Source organism: Ailuropoda melanoleuca, chromosome 2 (genome assembly GCF_002007445.2).
Source record: "Ailuropoda melanoleuca isolate Jingjing chromosome 2, ASM200744v2, whole genome shotgun sequence".
NCBI classification, from domain to species: domain Eukaryota; kingdom Metazoa; phylum Chordata; class Mammalia; order Carnivora; family Ursidae; genus Ailuropoda; species Ailuropoda melanoleuca.
In genome coordinates this window covers 120,264,808-120,287,501 of record NC_048219.1, presented here as the reverse complement: position 1 = coordinate 120,287,501, position 22,694 = coordinate 120,264,808, and the positions used below count along the sequence as shown (strand labels likewise).

Genomic DNA, 22,694 nt, shown 5'->3' with positions numbered 1-22,694 from the left:
GAGAGGAAGAAGCAGGCTCACAGCAGAGGAGCCTGATGTGGCTCGATCCCATAACGCCGGGATCACGCCCTGAGCCGAAAGCAGACGCTTAACCGCTGTGCCACCCAGGCGCCCCAATGGAGATAGCATCTTATGCATGTGTCATCCAATTGACCAGTATGCAGAATCAGCCAAATGAGGAACAGTTTGAGTATCTTAGATCATCAACGGCTATATGCCTTCAAGATGCTTCCAACCTGGAAAGAATACCCCAGTGTGTTCTGATTAAAGAAGTTCCTCAGACTACCAATACAGGTGATTACGGAGAACTGGTGCTGAAAGAGACGGGAAGGAACAATGTTCTCCCATCCATACCAAGACCGGAATCATTCCACTCCCAACTCCTTCCTGGCATACACGTGTTCTGTCCTAAAATGACTTGCTGTAAATAACAGTGCTCACTTTTCATTTCCAACTTGGATCCACACAGTTCCTCAATTTCACTGTACATATCAATAATTTCAGTTATATTTGGTTCTGTGTACAATTTTGAGTCCTGTAAGATCAATGTCTCAAAAATGCCATGGTGATACTTTTACCTTCAATTATCCATTCATTCACTCATTTACTTATTTATTCAGCAAATATTAAATTGCATACCTAACCACATGCTAGGTATTACTGGGCAGTGAAATTAAAAGGAAAAAAAAAGTCCCTATTTTCAGTGACTGTTATAGCCTAGTGAAACAACACGGGGCAAACAATCACAATCAAAGGTGGTTAATGCCACAATGAGGGTGTGCACATGACACAGGAGGGCTTGAGGGAAACAATTTGCTTAGAGAAGGCTGCTAAATGTAATCCTGGAGATGAGACATAGAGAACAGGTTATATTTTAACAAGTGGAGGACAGAAGTAAAGGGTTATGTGAAGGCATGGAGGTATGAGAAAATATGGCATAAGTCAGAGTATTGCAAGGAGCTCATTATTTTGTAGCTGAAAGTGCGAAGGGTTAAAGGAATTGGGGGAAAAAATTGTAATGAGGCCGTATTCTGGGACTTTATGGTGAATAAGGTGAAATTCTGCTGCTGAGAAGTTTACCAGCTAGAGAAAGAAAGAGACCTTCACTTCCAACAGCTCATTTCGACATGGTTGTTGTCCTACTGGAAGAACCCACAGGGAACTGCGGCTGGATAGGCACAAAGAAGGGCCTTAAAATATGACACTAAAATTTTATCCGATAGACAACAGAGACTCTTTGATCAACTCTAAATGGATAATGATCACATTAGTGGCGGTGTGGACTGATAAAGGAGCTTCTGCCAAAGCCCAGGCAAACAATGGGATGGACCTGAAGTAGGCCACCCTAGGGTGGCAATTGAACAATGTCTTTTTCTAGCCAGGCAAACGGGGATACTTTCAAATCTATCACATAAAGAACAAAATCAAAAAGCCAGAGCAATATTTTCTGGAATTCCTTATACTTAAGAACTCAGAAAGAAGTTATGTCAAAAAACATTTAAACGTCTTTCCTTGAGGGGTGCCTGGCTGGCTCAGTGACTCTTGATCACAGGTTTGTGAGTTCAAGCCCCACGCTGGGTGTAGAGATTACTAAAAATAAACAAACTTTAGAAAAAAAAGCCCTTCATTGGAAAAAAAAAAAATCTCATGCTGTATTTAGATTTTATTACAGAAAAGTTTAAGGTTAGTAATAGGCACAGAGGTTAGCAAATTGTGGAGTATCAATTTGATGGAATTAATAGGCATTGAAAATGACAACAGACTAAATTAAAACCTAAGAAATTTAAAATGTACATAGAAAAAAACAATGAAAATTTGTATGTGCAGGAAGATATTGTATGTAATATGTAGAATACATATGTTGACAGACTAAAAAAAAAGTTAAAAATAACGTTCTATTATTTTTATTCCATCTTCTACAGTAATAGAATAAGTGAAATTTAAAAGCCAATCCAAGATCAATATTTATTGTATCTAACGGGTCTAACTACACCCAATTTCTACGTTCTTGGTTTTCTAGGATGGTTTTTATATATGGTCCTGATGTCTAGCAACACTGTTACTAAAATACAAAACAACAACACACACATACTTTGGCTTGAAAAAATCCTTATAATTCCTATTATGAACAGCTATCTCCTTCCCAATACAAAGACAAGGCAAATTCAACAAACTAACACAGAGGAAAGAAATCACATAAATAATTTCTGCATCATAGTTCTCTTGAATGCTTCAGAGAAGGGTCTCTGGAAATTGGTTCTGATACCTAAGAGCCTTTTTAAAAGCCATTTAAAAACGATTCAGTCAACAAACATACTATTTACTGTGTATCTATAAGCCATGCAGCTTACTCTAAAGATACAAAGAGAAAATAAAACTGTCCCTGGCCCAGGAGCTCATAGTTTAAAAGGAGAGAAAAAATGGTTACAAATAATTGCAACTAGGTATGGTGAGTCCTCTAATAGAGGTATGTACAAAGATACTGAGATGAGTAAAAAACAGAGGTCAAGTGAGAAAAGTCAGGGTAAGCTTCGTAGGGGACTTGGGTCTTAAATGAGTTACAGGAGGGGAAAGATGACTTGAACAGCACGTGCAAGTACAAAACATGAAACAACCAGGCAAACATGAGTAATTTTACATTAGTTCCTATGGTAAAGAGACTGAGGGGAAGAACAGGAAATAGGGGGGAAAATCACAAAGGGTCTTGTACTCAAACTAGAGAATTTGGCTATTACTGAACTCTGTCAAATCTAAACTGCCATCAGTTAAAAGGTGAACCATGACTTTATGTACTATAAGGGAAAAAAAAAGCTTTCTGCTGGAGTCTATTAAGTAGTTTAATAGACTACTCCTGCACAGAGATACACTAACAAGTGGCAACAACTTCAGAGTAAAGAAATAAACCAGCTATGCAGAAAAGAGAATAGCAAGGAACTTCATTTCTCAACTTGCCCTTAGGTGAAAGGAGGAGGGAAAACTCTCCCCCTAAGAACTAAACTCTAGGCAGGTCTGCAGCTGAACTAAAGCTACCAGTGTGGTCTAAAAACAAACAAAATAAACACTGAAGACTTTAAAGTGGTCTCCTGTTGAAGTGTCACTAGATGCTTGGCAGAAACAAACGCAAATTTTCTTTAGATAAATGAGACCTGAACCCAGGACAACAGCAATTTTATAAGCAATCTCATTTCAAAAATGATCAATAAAAAATGTGCACCTTAGAACTGATGGAAAACAGTCGATCTTACAGTCTTGAATCTGGAGAGGTTTCATAATTACCTGGGGAACTTTTTGAAATACTTATTACCAGGCCACATACCTCAGACCTAAAGCAGAGCCCTGGAATCTCTACTTTAACAACTACCCAAGGCTTTTTCTTATACAATCAGGCACCATACCAAAACATCAGCATCTATCTGAACCAACCCCTGAAAACTCCTACTATGGACAATAAAGAATAGTGTGATTTTAAGCCAGAGAATAATTAGATCAGACTGACACTTTAGGAAGACCACTCTGGTGCCAGTGGACTTCATGGAGAAGATACATTAGAAGAGGGTAAGGAAAGGTGATGGAGGAGTAGTAAATATAATTTAGTGAAATAGTTTTAAGGCAAGAGATCATGATTAAATATAACAATGGGGAAAAATAAGAGAGTATCAAAGGAGGCAGAAATATAATTTTATAAAAATTAGATGATGGTAGATGATAGAATAATCTAATTCTAAAAATTTTCTGAAGATTCACCCCTAATCAGCATTATAGCCACTAGGCTATATAAATCTTGAGTACAGTAATCTACCAACTTTTAGATGTATAATAATAAGGTGTAAGTGCTACACAAAATTCTGTACTAAATATCAAATGTTCCAAATGCAACTAACACTCAAAATGATTTCCAAGTTCAGATGTTAAGCACAGAGAGATTTTATTCCTTAATGTTTTACATTTCTATGACTTAATGTATATGCACTGAAAAATTAAAATCTCTTTGGACATAAAAGAAAGAATTTTCACTGCTGACAAATTTAAATTACAAACAGAAAACAATGCATTAACAAACTTACGCTGAATATGAATGAACTGTTTTGGCTGTTTAAACTCTCCTTTGTACAAGCGATTGTAATAGTTGACGTTGCTCTCTGCCTCAGGAACTGGAATGACCATGCTCTCTTTTTTTTCTCTAAACACTTGCTGTGCTGAAATAGCTCGTTGTAAGTGATGTTCCTGGAAAATGTAAAGTAGGCAACATAAGTCGTTTTAATAATGTTAATACAATGCAGAATTCTATTTAAAATTTACTTTGTTTAATAACTGCAAGGTGACTTTAAGAATTAATTATAAACAGTTTCTTTGCCACAGAACTATAGAAAACATTGCCATTGATATCTCTTAATACTTGTGCTCAACCTGGCATCACCTTAGATGTTTATAATTTTATTAAGTAGAATTTTCTTTGAAGATTATACACATATTCACAAACTAGAATTTAACAACTCAGTTAAAAGAAAACTGATCCCTTGTTTGCCAAATTAATAGAGGTGTTTGTCACCAATACCAGAATATGGGAAAATATGCAAATGACAGGAAAAGAGTGTGTCACAAGTTTTAATTATCTTCTGCAAGTACACACCTGAAACTTCAACAGTACAAAATACTGAATAACTCAAAAAAAGAAAAAATTATGTTCAACAGACTATATTAGTAACATAGCAAGAAATATTTTTAAACTAAGGTTAAACAAAAGTTCCTATAAAATACATCCTGATTCTAGTAACTTTCATTGTCTTCCCCACTTAATACCCACTTTCTCCCTTGACCCACAAGGGACCATGCTCAACAAAGTAGTTTTACTTTGCAGAAGGCAAATTAGGTCCAGTCACTCCCCAAAAGATCCCCTTCATACTCTGATTAAAGATTAAAATTATCGCTGACTTATATGGCTTTATTTCTCTCTGACCTTATCTTCTACCTCTCCCTACCCATCCTTTATCGTAGCCACACTGACTTTCCTTCAGGTTCCTAAATATCCAAAAAGATTGCTTTTGAAATTTCTTCACGTCAAATCTTATCAGAGAGGCCTTCTGTAATTTCTTTATCTAAAAGATAAAAGAGTACTGGCTAAGAATTTATCAGTGTCATTCTTTCAATACATTTCAGAGTACCTAATAGACACCAGAAACTAAGAGTGAATGAGAGACACTGCTATTAAGGAACTTAGCTATAAGAGAGGTATCTAAGTATGCAATCATGTTTGGACTTGACAAGCATGTCTCTTCTCTACTCAATTGGTCAAACCACTGTCTAAGGAGGATAGAGAAAGACACCCAAAGAAAGTAAAATCTAAACTAAAACTTTCAGGATCAGGGCACCTGGGTGGCTCAGTCGGTTGAGCATCTGCCTTCCGCTCAGGTCACGATCTCAGGGTCCTGGGATCGAGTCCCACATCAGGCTCTCCGCTCAGCAGTGAGTATGCTTCTCCCTCTCCCTCTGTGATCCCTCTCCCTCCCTCTCTGTGATCGCTTTCTCTCTCTCTCTCTCAAATAAATAAAAAAATCTTTAAAACTTCCAGGACTGATAGAGATATAGATTTAGCAAGGCAAAAGACCAAAAATTAATAAGTAAGTAAACTAACAATCCACGCAGAGAAAAAAAACTGTCCAAAATAGACAAAAGCTCAGAGACATTCAACAAAAGGAAAGCAATTGAGATAAAAGGTGGGTGGGTGCTAGCTTAGATTTTAGTTTTTCCACTTTCAATACCAGAAGAAATGTTTTTCTTCACAGGATAGGATCCCAAGTTGGAGCACTAAATACACTTGCCCATACAAATATTACTATCCATTTAGTAAGAGTCTTTAGTAAAAAAACTTTCAAGTTAGCTAAAAAATTGTGAGAGGATCAAACACAGCCACAAACAGCATCAAGAAATTAGGAAAGCCAGGCTCTGAAAGAGCAATTTCTAGCATTATTTAAACCTATACTTTCCTATTACCTTGCTGACATTTCACCTCTCCTGGTCAAACACAGGGATGCAATATGAAACGCCACCTTGCATTTTTATAACGTTTTATAGTTCTCAAAATACATCTACAATCACAAGCTTATTAACCCCTCAAAATTTGGGGACAAGGATAGATATTATACTACATCATAAATGAGACTCAAGAAACAAATGATTTGCTCTTAGTTATGGTATAAACACGAGACAGTCAAATTTCAGGACTCTGACTTGAGTGTTCTTTGACTATTCCATCTTTACTAGAATGGACTGTTAAAAATAAAAAGCCAGGAGCACCTGGGTGACTCAGTTGGTTAAGTGTCTGCCTTCGGCTCAGGTCATGAACCCGGGGTCCTGGGATCCAGACCCTCATCAGGCTCCCTGCTCAGCGGGGAGTCTGCTTTCCCTCTTCCTCTGCCCCTTCCCTCCACTTGTGCTCTCTCGTTCTCTCTCTCTCAAATAAATAACATCTATAAAAAAAAAACAAAAAATAAAAAAAATAAAAAACCATGGTCTTGTAATGCTAATAATCTAGAACATGGATGACAAGAAGAAACTGAGCTAACTGGTAGCACATTTTTGATCTGAAGAGATTCTTTTGATATATAATTGACTTTCTCCTAAGTACAAAACATTTTTAGGTATTATCCAATTATTGAAATACATCTTTAACAGATAAAGATTTTTTTTTTAAAGATTTTATTTATTTATTTGACAGAGATAGAGACAGCCAGAGAGAGAAGGAACACAAGCAGGGGGAGTTGGGAGAGGAAGAAGCAGGCTCATAGCAGAAGAGCCTGATGTGGGACTCGATCCCATAACGCCAGGATCACGCCCTGAGCCGAAGGCAGATGTAACCGCTGTGCCACCCAGGCGCCCCTAACAGATAAAGATTTAATATTATTTTAATTTTACATGTGAGGAAATTTAAAAATAGATCATAGATAACTCTCTTCTTGTTAACACAGCTGGCAGATGACAGAGCTGCAGCCAGAAATTAAGGAGCCAGATCATGACACACTCCCCCATTTTAATTTACAGACCAAATTTAGCTCTAAAAATAAATTCTCAGTTATAATTTTCTTTCCCATATTATCGGACAGCCTCTCAACCTAAAAACTCAGAAAAAACCAACAGTGATATAGCTTCTTGAAGCCCGTGCTTCATACAATAACCATAGCCAGTGACAAACATAAAAAATCCTGGAAGTAGGTATACCAGAGTTTTCATTTGTCTTTATTGGGGCAGAGGGTTGGCAGGAATAATGGTGATCCCTTGTTACAAGCTGCATTACACGCTGGTGAGGTTACCAGGTTTTCAAAAGCACTATTTGCTTTGTTTTCCATTAAGGCAGCATTCTTTTGACCTACCAACTCCACTTAGGAAATTCATCAAAGGCAACACACAAAGGGCCAACAAATGACTAAATAAAATGCTTATCTGGCATTGTTTATAACACCAAAAAACCCCCCAAACAACCCATAAAGTCTAAACAGCAATAGAGAATTAGTTATATACTTAGGTAGTAGTAAAAACTAATATACAACACAGACCTCTACTAACCTGAAAAGATGTTAGGATACTTTTTTGAGGTAAGGGACAGGTGGGTGGGGGCTAGCTTAGCTGTATAAATATAACATGCATAAATATAATATGTATTATAACATGTTATAATATAAATAATATGTATAAATATAAGTAAATATGTGTGTAGAGAAAATAGACTATAAGAATATAGAATACAATACACCACGAAGTATTTTTTTAGGTGGGCCTTATTTATATTCTTCTGTGTGTCTGTTCTCTCGTATTTTCCAAATTTTCTGTAATAAATCTGTATTACTTTCCTAAGTTTAAAAAGTGGTATAAAAGTTTTGCATCTTAAATGAAGGGACTCACCACCAATATACACAAAGTCACTTCTTATGACTCTGACATTCTGAAATATCCTTTTGAAACTTACTGTATTATACCTAAACATTTTTGTGTTTTCCTAGATATTTACATTGTCTGTGCTTTCTGTTTTTCCTAATAGTATAAGATAAAATGTTAAAAGCAAACTAAAAGGAACTGAATAACTCATGGCTTTTAGTCATATATAACAAGTACCAAGCACTATCCTGCAGAATGCAGGGCAGACTTTTTTTTTTTTCTTTTGGGGAGGAGTAAACTAAGGCTCTACGGCCACACTGGTAGAAATCAACAGTGATGAAATTTGAATCCTTGTTTGTATGTCTCTTTTCCATCTTGCCAACTTCATGCCCAACTTGTTGGGTATCAGAATCTATCAACCGAGATAGGCTGCATTAAAAAAAACAAAACAAAACCAAAAAACCCCACAAAGATTCATTTGGTATTTTAAAAATTCACATGCAAAACCTCCAGTTAACAACAGCAGACTAAATGCCTACGTTTACCTACTTCACCACCCTACAATAGTAAATTTACCAATAAAGGACTAAGAAACTTTATAAAGGCACAATAACAAAGAGAATGAAAGATGAGCCATCAGCCCAAAACAGAGTATAGCAAAATTCTGGGAGATCAAAATCAAAAGATGAAGTTCTGAATCCTTGCAGAGAAGGAAAAGATAAAAACTGAGCCATCTATCCTACAGAAAACAAGATAATGAGGATTTTGAAACACTAGTTAGGAACAGCTAAAATGAGACAAGCCCTTCTTTGCCTATTCCTCAAAAGCAGATCATTCTACACAGACAAAAGAGGGCACCATAGAACTAGTAAATTGTGAACCACCTTTAACCTACAAAGGAAACCTAGAAGTCTATTGTTATTATTAAAATTTTAAAAAGATTCACTATACCTGTAATGATAAATTCTTTCCACTCTGCAGGAGAGAGGAATGGAAAAAAAACTTCAAGAAAAATGCACTGAACGAACTTAATTAAATATGCCCCAAAGAAGCATTTAGAGACATGAAAAATACCTTTGACTCAAAAACTCAAAAATTAAGATCAGAGAAGGAGGATAAAAGACTCAGAAAAAAATGAAAAGAGCCGACTAACTCAGGAAAAAAAGAAAGTGACAATTATCTCAGAGATGAAGACTGAAGTTACTAGTAGCCAAATGCAAAATATACTCAAACAAAAAAGTATTACATAAAGGTTGTCAAATGACCAAGAGAATGAAAATGAGATAGAGAAAGTAAAATCAATAAGACAATAAGATGTAAAGCAAAGACTGGGAGAGGTGACTTTTTTGGAAAAACGCATAAATTAGGGGCACCTAGCTGGCTCAATCGGAAGAGTGACTCTTGATCTTGGGAGGTATGGATTCAAGCCCCACCTGGGTGCAGAGATCATTAAAAAAAAAAAAGAAGAAGAAAAAGAAAAAAGGTAAATAAATAAACTTAAAAAAAAATTTAAAGTGAAAAAATAAAATGAATGGGGCGCCTGGGTGGCTCAGTTGGTTAAGCAACCGTCTTTGGCTCAGGTCAATGATCCCAGCATCATGGGATGGAGCCCCCATTGAGCTCCCTGCTCACCAGGGAGCCTGCTTCTCTCTCTGCTTCTGCTCCTCTCCCTCACTCATGCTCACTCCCTCTCATGCATGTGCGCTCTCACTTTCTTTCTCTCTCTCAAAATCTTTAAAAAAAATAAAAAATTTAAAAAATAAAATAAAAAATGCACAATTACAGCAAAAAATAACAAGGGGCATGAAGAAACAGGGAAACACACTCAATCAAAGAAACAAAATAAATCTCCCAAAAAGACACTGAAGAAATGGAGTATGTGAATTATTTGACAACAAAGTCTAAAATATTTATCTTAATAAAGCTCAATGTGCTACAAAAAAACATAAATAGGCAGCTAAATGAAACCAGGCAACCTGATGCATGAACAAAATGAGAACAGCAATGAAGAGATAGGAAATATCAAAAAGAACCAAAGAAATTCTGGAGCTGAAGATTACAGAAACCAAACTGAAAAATCCACCAGAGGAATTCAACAGCATACTTCATCAAGCAGAGGAAAGAATTAGTGAACTCAAAGAGAAATCATTTGAAATTATTTAGTCAGAGGAACAAAAAAGGGGGGAAGAAATGAAAGCCTAAGAGATTTATATATACCACTGACACAACAATATAAACATTATGGAAGCCCCAAAGAGAGAAAAGAGAAAGGAGCAAAGAATTTGTTGAAACAACAATGGCTGAAAATCAAATCGGAGGAAAGAAACGGACATCCAAATTCAAAAGTTCAAACAACATCAAAAAGATGAACTCAAAGAAGCTCACACTAAGACACACTGTAATCAAACTGTCAAAAGTCAAAGACAAAGACAGAATCTTGAAAGCATCAAGAGAAAAGCAAACCATCATGTACAAGGGAACACCCATAAAATTATCAACAATTTCTCATCAGAAATACTACAAGCCAGGAGAGTGGGATGATAAATTCAAAGCACTGGAAGAAAAAAAACCGCCAACCAAGATACTGTACCTGGAAAAACTGTCCTTCAAAAATGACAAAGGACAAATGATAAAGACCACCTATATAAACAAAAGATGAGGGAATTCATCTCTATTAGACCTGTCTTTTAAGAATTGCTAAAAGGAGTCCCTTCAAGTTGAAACAAAAAGACACTAGACAGCAACACAAAAACATAAAACTCTCTGGTAAAGGTATATTTATAGACAAACACAGACTCTTGGAATACTGTAATGGTGGTGCATAAGTCACTTTTGATTCTGGTACAGAACTTAAAAGATAAAAGCATAAGAATAAGTATTAAGGGTGCCTGGGTGGCTCTGTTGGTTAAGCGGCTGCCTCCTGGATCTCCTGGAGTCCTAGGATCAAGTCCCATGTCAGGCTCCCTGCTCAGCGGGGAGTTTGCTTCTTTGTCTGACCCTCCCCCTTCTCGTGCATGCTCGCTCTCTCTCTCTCACTCCCTCTCAAATAGATAAAACTTCAAAAAAAAGTATTAAATACAAAACTATGTTAATTACACAAAATGTAAAAAGATTTGTGACATTAATAGCATAAAACAAGAGTTGTAAACAATTTGAACTTTTCTATGCAACTGAGTTTATCAGTTTAAAAAAGATTGTTATATTGTGTCATATGTCTCAGTATTTTCTAAATTCCCTTGTGATTTCTTTCTTGATCCACTCTGATTGTTCAGAAGTGTGCTGTTTAGTTTCCACATATTTGTGACTTTTCCAGTTTTCCTTTTGCTGTTGATTTCTAGTTTTATTCCATTGTGGTTGGAAAATGTATTTGGTATGATTTCATCCTTCTTAAATTTGATAAAAGTTGTTTTGTGGCCTAATGTGATCTATCCTGGAGGATGTTCTGTGTGTGCTTGAGAAAAATATGTATTCTGCTGTTATTGGGTGGGGTGTTCTGTATATGTCAAGCTCTTGCCAAATAATTGAGAAGGAAAAAATTCCAAATTCATTTAACAATGACTAATTGAATTCAATGAATAATGAATATCAGGTACTACCCCGATAGCAGGATTAGACAAATACTACAGGGTGGGGTGGAGGGTGGGGGTTGGGTGAGGGTAGTCAAAAGGTACAAACTTCCAATTACAATTTTAATAAGTTCTGGGGATGTAATGTACAGTATGGTGGCTATAGTTAAAAATACTATACCCTCCCTACACTTGGAAACTGCTGACAGTAACTCTTAAAAGTTCTCCAAAAACGTTCATGGACTGTAACACAGGAACAGAACTACCACAGGATCTGGCAATCCCACTTTTATGTGTATATTTGAAAGAACTGAAAACAGGATGTAGAAGAGATATTTGCATATCCATGTTCGCTGTAGGGTTATTCACAATATCCAGTGGCGGAAGGAATCCCAAATGTTTATTGACAGATGAAGGGATAAACAAAATGTGGTATATACATTTAATGGAATATTAGCCTTAAAAGGAAGGCAATTCTGACACATGCTATAACATTGATGAACCTTGAGAACATTATGCTAAGTGAAATAAGCCAGTCCTGGTCACAAAAAGATAAATCCTATATGATTTCACTTACATGTTACCTAAAGTAGTCAAATCCTTTCTTTTTTTAAAAGATTTTACTTTTAAGTAATCTCTACACTCAACGTGGGGCTTGAACTCACAACCCCTGAGATCAAGAGTCACATGCTGTACTGACTGAGCCAACCAGGCGCCCCTAAAGTAGTCAAATTCTTAAAAATAGCAAGTAGAACAGTGGTTGCTAGGGACTAGGAGAGGAGGAAAAAAGCTGTTGTTCAATGTGTATAGCTGCAATTTTCCAAGATGAAAAATTGCTACGTATCTATTTCATAACACTGTGCATACAGTTAACACTATTGTATTGTGGACTTAAAAATAGTTCAGATGGTAAACTTTAGGTTATGATTTCTTCACAACAATAAACAAAAAGCTTATTAATTACCTGACAAAAGTAATCCAAAACAACCACCAATTCTGACACATTTTTGAATAAAACTATTTCAAAAATGAAAAAATCCTCAGACTCCAATAAACAATAGTAAAATAATAGTACTAATTATTATAATACGTTATTGCAATAAGTCAAATAGCAAAAAAACCCCAAAAAACTAAAATCAGACTTCAAAAACAACATAATGCAAAATATCAATGAAGCAACATTCTGAGATGAAAAGTATGAACCAAGATTTTACATCCAGCTAAGCTGTTCTTCAGGTATCAAGGCTACAGAAGGAACTCAGGGAATTCTATAAGGGACTTTTGACAAATCTACTAGAATAGCACTGTTCAACAGAAATACATTGGAAGCCATACATGTGACCCATATATTTAAATTTTCTAGTAGCCACACTTAAAAAAGAACAGGTGAAATTAGTTTTAATAATACATTTTAATTTAAGCCAATATACACAATACAATGTTATCATTTCAACACACAATCAATACAAAAATGTATGCAGATATTTACATTTTTTTCTCCCATAACAAGTCTATAACATCTAGTGTGTATTTTACCTGTATGGAACATCTAAATTCAGACTAGCCATATTTCTTTTTTTTTTACTGAAACTTTTTGCCCTTTATTTTTTTTTTCCAGAAGGTAAATAAAATATTTATACCATTACTGGATTAGGGTATTGAGAAATTTATAAAATGTTCCCATAAGTCTTCTTTTCTGACTCTACAATCTTTTTTTTTTAATGATTTTTTATTATATTATGTTAGTCACCATACAGCACATCGCCGGTTTCCGATGCAAAGTTCGATGATTCATTAGTTGCGTATAACACCCAGTGCACCATGCAATACGTGCCCTCCTTACTACCCACCACCAGTCTATCCCATTCCCCCACCCCCCCTCCCCTCGGAGGCCCTCAGTTTGTTTCTCATAGTCCATAGTCTCTTATGTTTCATTCCCCCTTCTGATTCCCCCCCTTTCTTTATCCCTTTCTTCCCCTACCGATCATCCTAGTTCTTATGTTCCATAGATGAGAGAAATCATATGATAATTGTCTTTCTCTGCTTGACTTATTTCACTTAGCATTATCTCCTCCAGTGCCGTCCATGTTGCAGCAAATGTTGAGAATTCGTTCTTTCTGATAGCTGAGTAATATTCCTTTGTATATATGGACCACAACTTCTTAATCCAGTCATCTGTTGAAGGGCATCTCGGCTCCTTCCACAATTTAGCTATTGTGGACAATGCTGCAGACTAACCATATTTCTAGCCATATTTCAAGGGCTCAATAGCCACAAGGGACTACTGGCTACATATTGGATAGTACAGTCCATCTTCACCTTGGCTTCATCCAACCAAGAGATAACTTGTAAACTCCAATAAAATTTTACACACTTACACACACACACACACTCTCTCTCTCTCTCTCTCTCTTCATCCAACCAAGAGATAACCGGAAAACTTTTAATTTAGTAGTAAGATTTTACTTACACACACACACACACACACACACACACACACACACACATACACACGNAGATAACTTGTAAACTCCAATAAAATTTTACACACTTACACACACACACACACTCTCTCTCTCTCTCTCTCTCTTCATCCAACCAAGAGATAACCGGAAAACTTTTAATTTAGTAGTAAGATTTTACTTACACACACACACACACACACACACACACACACACACACATACACACGTCTCTCAAACATGGGAAAAGGATGAAAGACTAATGTACAAAAAGGATGAAAGCCTGACATGGGATGAAAGACTAATCTGCACACAAAGTGGCAGTAGTAAGATTTTACTTAAACACACACACATCTCTCAAACATGGGAAAAGGATGAAAGACTAATGTACAAAAAGGATGAAAGCCTGACATGGGATGAAAGACTAATCTGCACACAAAGTGGCAGTAGTAAGATTTTACTTAAACACACACACATCTCTCAAACATGGGAAAAGGATGAAAGACTAATGTACAAAAAGGATGAAAGCCTGACATGGGATGAAAGACTAATCTGCACACAAAGTGGCAGTAGTAAGATTTTACTTAAACACACACACATCTCTCAAACATGGGAAAAGGATGAAAGACTAATGTACAAAAAGGATGAAAGCCTGACATGGGATGAAAGACTAATCTGCACACAAAGTGGCAGTAGTAAGATTTTACTTAAACACACACACATCTCTCAAACATGGGAAAAGGATGAAAGACTAATGTACAAAAAGGATGAAAGCCTGACATGGGATGAAAGACTAATCTGCACACAAAGTGGAAATAATGCAACTAAAAACAGGAGAAGAAAAAAAATACAAACCTTCTCAAATACAAAATATAATCTTTTTAAATAAGAGCAAAAAGAGAGGGGCTCAGTCATTTAAGTGGCCGACTCTTGATTTCAGCTCAGGTCATGATCTTGGGGTCCTGGATCGAACCCTGTTTGGGCTCTGCACTCAGCAAGGAGTCGGCTTGAGAATTCTCTCTTCTTTTCCCTCTGCCCCTCCCCCCACTTGTGTGCTCTCTCTTAAATCTTTTTTATAAAGAGCAAAAAAATGTAGACAATACAACAAAATAAAAATTATTAAATATTATAAAAGAGTTGAGACCAAATACATTCAAATCATATCAATAAATATCAATGGACTTACCTATAAAAACAAAAAAAATTTCAACTTGTCTCACAACCCAAGACTCAGCTACATGCTGTGTACAAAAAACCCACCAAAAAAAAAAAAAAACCCACAAAAACAAAAAAACAAAGTGGCTCAGGAATACTAAAAGTAAAGGAATGGATGGAAGTTTATCAGGTAATGAAAGACAGTAAGTAAGACAAGCAGACCCTAATTACCAGACAAGTAAAGTTCAAGTCAAAGAGCATTAAGTATGACCCAAAACCCACAATTCACAATAATGGCTTCTAATATCTGTATATCATTCATCAATGTCTGTATCTATAAATTTTGGATACCTATACATATTTAAGAATATCTATGCATCAAATAACACAGCAACCTTTTCATAAAGCGCTACACTATATGGAAGGACTGGTAAAGACACACCAATAGTATTAACTAATTTTAACACACCACTCTTAGCATAGGGAGGTGGACAAAGAACAAGCATGGACCTAAGCACCGACCTAATTTAGTAAGGTAGTTCTTGTAGCTATATACATAAAACTTAACATCCAATGCTCCCCCTTCTCAAATACACAAGCAACTTTGATAAATGTGATCAACAAGAAACCAAAATCGTACACAAGGAGAAACAACAAATAAACCTCACTTACTAGAAATGAATATTCATATATCCACAATGAAGAGAACAGAAAACAAAGAAATTTTAAGTTCCTTTGGAAAATAATGATTTGAAGCTCATGTGTAAAACTTAAATATATACTTCAAAGAACTGTGATGATAACGGTAGTTCATGGCACATTCTAAGAGATAAAAGTTTCTTGTTTTTATTAAAACATCACAGAGGTGCAATATTCAAACTAGTGCAATTTTAAGAACAGGATAAAAAAAAATTAGGAATTTTGACAATTAAAACCCTTTTTTCAACACCCATTCATAACACAAAATTCCCTGAAAGAAATGTCCCCAAGCTGATAAAGAGTAGGCACCCATGGAAAACCTATACCTAACAACCATACTTATGGTCAAAGACTGAATGCTTTCTTCCCGAAATGAAATTCAAGCCCAGGAAGTCTGTTACCACTTCAAACCCACAATTCACCTAAGATTCTAGTCAGTACAATGAGGGAACAAAAATAAATATAGGCATGCAGACTGAGAAAGAAGACATAAAATTATTTGTACATGATATGCTCATGTGGGGAAAAAATCCTAGGGAATCTCAACAGAGCTCCTAGAACTAAAGTGAATTTAACAAAGTCCATATTGAACACTCAACTGTATTTCCATGTATCGGCAATTAAAGAATGAAAATAAAAAGCAGTATCATTTACAACAGCATCAAAACTACTAAATACTTAAGAGACAGGCTTAACAAATTATATGTGAAACCTGCAACATAAATGGAAATATCACGTGTTCATGGACTGTTTCAAAAAAATTTACTTGGGTAAATTTTCCTCCTAAAATTACCTAAATTTCTAATAAATTTCAGTTAAAACCCCAACAAGTGCTTTTTTTAAAAACAGAAATGGACAAGTTGATTCTAAAATTCATATAGAAAGGCAAAAGAAAAATAGCTAAAATAACCTTGAAAAAGTAAATTTGAAGGACATACACAATCTGATTACAAACTAAATCAAAAATCATAAAGCTAAATTAATCAACAGTGTCACTAGCATAAGAACATGTAAAGCAACAGAAAACCACCATACAAAAGTCTAGAAACGGGCCCACATATATAAAAATAATGAATTTTAGACAAAGGTGCCATTTAATGAAGGAATTAAATGAGGGTAAGGATGGTCTTTTCCACAAATGGTCTGAACAGGAGTTTAGGAAAAAATAAGCCTATGCTCTCACCTCACACTTTACATAAAAACTAACTCAAAATAGATCACAGACCTAAATATAAAGCCTAAACTTACAAAATATCCGTAAGAAAATATAGGAGAAAAATTTTAGTGACCCTGGGTTTGGCAAAGATTTCTTAGAACACAAAATGCACACGTTATAAATGAAGGAATTGATAAATTAGGCTTCCTAAAAATTCAAAAATTATGCTATTCAAAATACATACTTTAGAAAATGAAAAGACATGCCAAACTGAGAAAAATATTAACAATACATATGTGAGAGCTCTTCTATGCAGAATATATAAAGAAGTCTTACATCTCAGTAATAATAAACCAACCCAATTTTTTAACAAAACAAGTCAAAGACTTAAACAGACACTTCACAAAAGAAAATATAGTAATGACCAATAAACACTTGAAAAGATGCTCAGCAACTTTATATCAGGAAAATGCAAAATAAACCCACACTCACAAAATGACTGAAGTAAGAAACTGACAACACCAACTGTTGGTGGGAGTGTCAAATGATTATTACCCCTTTGGAAAACTATTGGGCAGCTCCTTGTAAAGTAAATACATGCTTATTATGGGGCCACTTGGGTGGCTCAATCACTCGATTAAGCATCCAACTCTTGATTTTGGCTCAGGTCATGATCTCAGGATCCTGAGACAGAACCCCAAATTGGGCTCCCTGCTCAGCAGGGAGTCTGCTTGAGATTCTCTCTCTCCCTCCCCTCTCCCCCATGCATGCTCTCTCATAAGTGCGTGCTCTCTCTCTCAAATAACTTTACAAAAAAATAACACGTGTATCACATGACCCAGCAATCCTACTAAATATGTACCCAAGAAGTGAAATGCATGTCCACAAACAACTTGCACATAGATGTTAACTGTTATTTTACTTACAAGAGCCAAAAATTGGAAAGAATACAAATGTACATCAACAGGTAAATAGACAAAGTGGATAGATTCATTCATTAGACTACTACTCAGTTTTAAAAAAAATGAAGAGGGGTCAAACTGATGACATGCACAACAATGATGTACCTCCAAAGTATACTGAGGAGAAAGGGGAACTCTCTTACCCTGCTGGTGGGAATGCAAGCTGGTGCAGCCACTCTAGAAAAACAGCATGGAGGTTCCTCAAAGAGTTAAAAAGAGAGCTCCCCACGACCCAACAATTACACTAGGGATTCACCAAAATGATACAAAGTGATCCAAAGGTGCCACCTGCACCCCAATGTTTATAGCAGCAATGTCCATAACAGCCAAACTATGGAAAGAGCCCAAATGTCCATCGACAGATGAATGGATAAAGAAGATGTGGTGTACACACACACACACACACACACACACACACACAATGGACTATTACTCAGCCATCAAAAAACTGAAAACTTACCATCTGCAACGACATGGATGGAACTAGAAGATATTATGCTAATCGAAATAAGTCAGAGAAAGCCAATTACCATATGATTTCACTCACATGTGGAATTTAGGAAACAAAACAGAGAATCATGGGGGAAAGGAGGGAAAAATAGAATGAGACAAAATCAGAGAGAGAGATAAACCTTAAGAGACTCTTAACTGTAGGAAGTAAACTGAGGGTTGCTTAAGGGGAGGGGGTGGGGGGATGGGGTAACTGGGTGATGGACATTAGGAGGGCACGAGATGTGACGAGCATTGGGTGTTGTGTGCAACTGATGAATCACTGAACTCTACCTCTGAAACTAAAAATACACTATATGTTAATTAACTGAATTTAAATAAAATAATTTTAAAAATGAATCCACTTTGGGGGAGGAGGCTGGTCAAACTAGGTGAAGGTGATTAGAGGTACAAACTTTCAGTTATAAAATAAGTCACAGAGATGAAAAGTACAGCATGGGGAATATGATAATATTGTAGTAATATTGTTTGGTGACTAACCAGATTGCACAGTAATGTATGGGGACTGTGGAATCACTACGTTGTACACCTGAAACTAATATAACATTGTGTGTCAACTATACTTCAATAATAGAAATTATTTTTAAAGTCCCCCAAAAAAAGTACACTGAGAAATAACAAGATGCAAGTGGCTACGTACTGTTATGGTTCCCTTTATGACATGTAAGAAGAGAGAAAACTATTATGTAGTGATCGAAATCAGATCATTAGTTGACTGAAATGGGGGTGGAGGATATGACTGCAAAGGGTTAAGGCGGACTTTTATGGGGAATGAAAACGTTCTCTTTATTGTCTGGAATGGTGATCACACATGTACATTTGTTTACTAAAACACAGAACCCCACACAAAAGAAATGCTTTATACTATGTAAATTATACTTCCATAAAGTTGATTTTTAAAATGAAGAAAAGGGGTGCCTAGCTGGCTCAGTTGGTAGAACATGCCACTCTTGATCTCGGGTCATGAGTTCAAGCCCCACAATGGGCATGCACTTGAAATTTAAAAAAAAAAAAAAATAGACGACGATGAAGAAGAAAAAACACCATGATGAAACAAAAAGTTAATTTAAATAAAACATGCTGGCAAGACAATATTTACAATGCTGGTGAAATTATGATGAGCAAAACAGACACTTTCAAGAATGAGTGCTAGTGAATGTGTTAAAGTGTAAACTGGTATAATCTGGAAAACAGTTTGGTAAGATGTTTCTAAGCTTTAAATACACTCCCATGTAAGACTTCTTGAAAAATAATGAAATCTGAAAATATTTATGCATTAAGTAGAAAAAGCAGGAAATAAAATCACATACTGAAGATAATACCAAATATAGCAAGGTAAACAGAATGCTAAGATGATAGCATGAGTACATGTAGAATTAAAAAAAAAAGCGGATAAGAAATGTGCGGAAGTATTAACTAGTGAAATTACAGGTGGTCTCTATTTTCTCCTCTACATTTTCTACAATTTACTCAAATAATACATACTACAAAAAGCAACCAGTGTCAATCCTTAAAACTAATGATCTGGTATCCTTTTCATAATCAAAAGAAGAGATGGAGGAAGACAAAATAAAAAAAAGACTCTAGATAAGTCCTTATCCTATTCTAATTAAACTTGCTTCTCGTCTAGTACTAACTTTCTAAATCTGATTCTCAGTCCTGGCAGCATATTAAAATCACCTGGAGAGGTCAAATATGGACTACATGGGAGAGAAAATAGTTAAAAGGATTCAACAGCTGACTTCCACTCCAACAAAAATGAAATACACGGTGGAACATTATACAGCCATAAAAAGATTGAAGTACTACAACATGCATGAACCTTTAAAACATTATACAATGTGAAAGTCATCAGATACAAAAGGCCACATATTGTATGATTCCATTTACAGGAAACGTCCAGATATAGGCAAATCCACAGAGAATTAAAGTGTATTAGTGCTTGTTGGGGAGTGGCAGGGGTCACGGGATGGAAAGTGACTAATGGGTATGGGATTTCTTTTTAGAGTGATGAAGTGTTCTGGAACAAGACAGTTACGATGTACAGCACTGAATATAGTAAAAACCACTGAACTGTACACTTTAACATGGTGAATTCCATTACATGAATTTTATTACCAAAAAACACTGCAGAGTTGCCTGGGTGGCTCAGAAAGGTAAAGGTCTGGCGTTTAGCTCAGCATGTCATGATCCCAGGGTCCTGGGATCAACCCCTGCATCAAGCTCCCTGCTCAGCGGGAAGCCTGCTTCTCCCTCTCCCACTCCCCCTGCTTGTGTTCCCTCTCTTGCTGTCTCTTTCTAGCAGATAAATAAAAATCTTAAAAAAAGAAAAAGAGAAAAAAAGAAAAAACTATCAAGCTAGAATTCTATATCCAGCAAAAATACTTTCAAAAACAAAGGTGACATTAGAGATGTTATACAATAATGTCCATATAGTTGATACTGTAATTTACATTTATAAATTATTAAGAGGATAAATTTATTATGTGCTTTGCTACACACAAAAACTGGGAAATAACATTTTTAGACATGCAAAAGCTGAAGTGATTATCACCAGCAGACCCACACTATAAGAAATGTTAACAGAAATCCTTTGGGAAGAAGGAAAAGGATACCAGATGGAAGTCTGAATATAAAACAAACTGATGGAAAGGAGTAATAATAATAATGAAATAAATACCTACATCTTTCTCTTATCATTTAAAAGTATTTGAAAAATAATTGGCTATTTAAATAAAAATAATAAGAAAGCGTTATAGGGTTTATTTTAGGTGTAAATGTATGGAAACAACAGCATAAGGTCTGGGCAGGAAGAAATGGAAATACACTATCATAAGGTTCTTACACTATATATAAGTGGTATCATTTAAATACAGACTGTGATAAACTAAAGATATACACAGATAATTCCTGAGTTATGACAATCCAACTTACGATTTCTTCACTTTATAACGGTTTGAAAATGATACACACTCAGTAGAAACCATAATTCAAAATTTGAATCTTGATCTTTTCCTGGGCTAGCAATATGTGGTACAATGCCCTCTTGTGATGCTGACCAGTGGCAGTAAGCTGGAGCTCCCAGTCCACCACACAATCATGAGGGTAAACAACCTATACATTTACAACTGTTCATACCCATACAACCATTCTGTTGTTCATTTTCAGTACAGTATTCGATAAATTACATGAAATATTCAAAACTTTACTATAGAAGACTTTCTGCTAGATGACTTTGCCCAACTCTAGGCTAATATAAGAGCTCTAAGTAGGTTAGGCTAAGTAGGTTAAAGTAGGTTAGGCTAAGCCATGATTTCAGTAGGTTAGGTGCATTAAATACACTTGACTTACAACATATTCAACTAGCAATGAGTTTAGTGGGACATAGCCTCATTTCAAGTCAAGAAAGATCTGTATATTATAAACCCCCAATCAGAATTTCTCAACCTTGGCTCTATTGACATTCTGGGCAAGGTAAGCCTTTTTGTGGGAGGTCTTGTGCACTGGAAGATGTTTAGCAGCATCCCTGACTCCTACGTATGAGATGATGGTAACCCCCCTACCACCCCTCAGTATGAAAATCAAAAATGTTTCCAGACATTATCAAGTGTCCTCTGGGAAATAAATCAGACTCTCTGACAACCACGTCCCATATCAATCACTTAAAGTAAAACAAAAATTTTTAAAAAAGTTTTAGCAAATAAACCAAAAATAGAGATGAAATGGAATCATAAAAATAATAAAAGAAGGCAGAGTAAGCAAGAAAGAAAAACAACAGAGGCGCCTGGGTGGCACAGCAGTTAAGCATCTGCCTTCGGCTCAGGGCGTGATCGCGGTGTTATGGGATCGAGCCCCACCTCAGGCTCTTCCACTATGAGCCTGCTTCTTCCTCTCCCACTCCCCCTGCTTGTGTTCCCTCTCTCGCTGGCTGTCTCTATCTCTGTCGAATAAATAAATAAAATCTTTAAAAAAGAAAAAAAGAAAACAACAGAAGATAAAGAAAATAGTGCTTGCTTCAGCAGCACATATACTAAAACTGGAATAACACAGAGATTATCATGGCCCCTGCACAAGGATGACATGCAAATCCATGAAGTGTTCAGTATTTTTTAGGGGCACCTGGCTTCCTCAGTCGGGAGAGCATGAAACTCCTAATCTAGGGGTTGTAAGTTCAAGCTGCACATTGGGCACAGAATCTACTAGAAAAGAGAGGAAGGAAAGAAGGGAGGAAGGGGAAATGGTAAGATGACAGAGTGAAACCTAACCATATCAAAAATCATTATCAAATCTCATGAACTAGGAATAGAGGGGAACT

General features: G+C 36.0%; 1 protein-coding gene and 1 non-coding gene across 5 annotated transcripts in view; one reads left to right on the top strand and one right to left on the bottom strand.

Moving 5' to 3' along the window:
- EPC2 (enhancer of polycomb homolog 2) overlaps nucleotides 1-22,694 on the bottom strand; it is a 118,710-nt gene that overhangs the window by 66,728 nt on the left and 29,288 nt on the right. For all 4 annotated transcript variants that reach the window (XM_034654552.1, XM_034654548.1, XM_034654549.1 and 1 more), the window contains one exon: nucleotides 4,065-4,224. In XM_034654552.1, coding sequence (XP_034510443.1) covers nucleotides 4,065-4,224 — 160 coding nt within the window. The remainder of the gene's footprint in view (nucleotides 1-4,064; nucleotides 4,225-22,694) is intronic.
- Nucleotides 22,386-22,489, top strand: LOC117801211. The gene has a single exon (XR_004623741.1). It is a non-coding gene; the product is annotated as a U6 spliceosomal RNA (small nuclear RNA).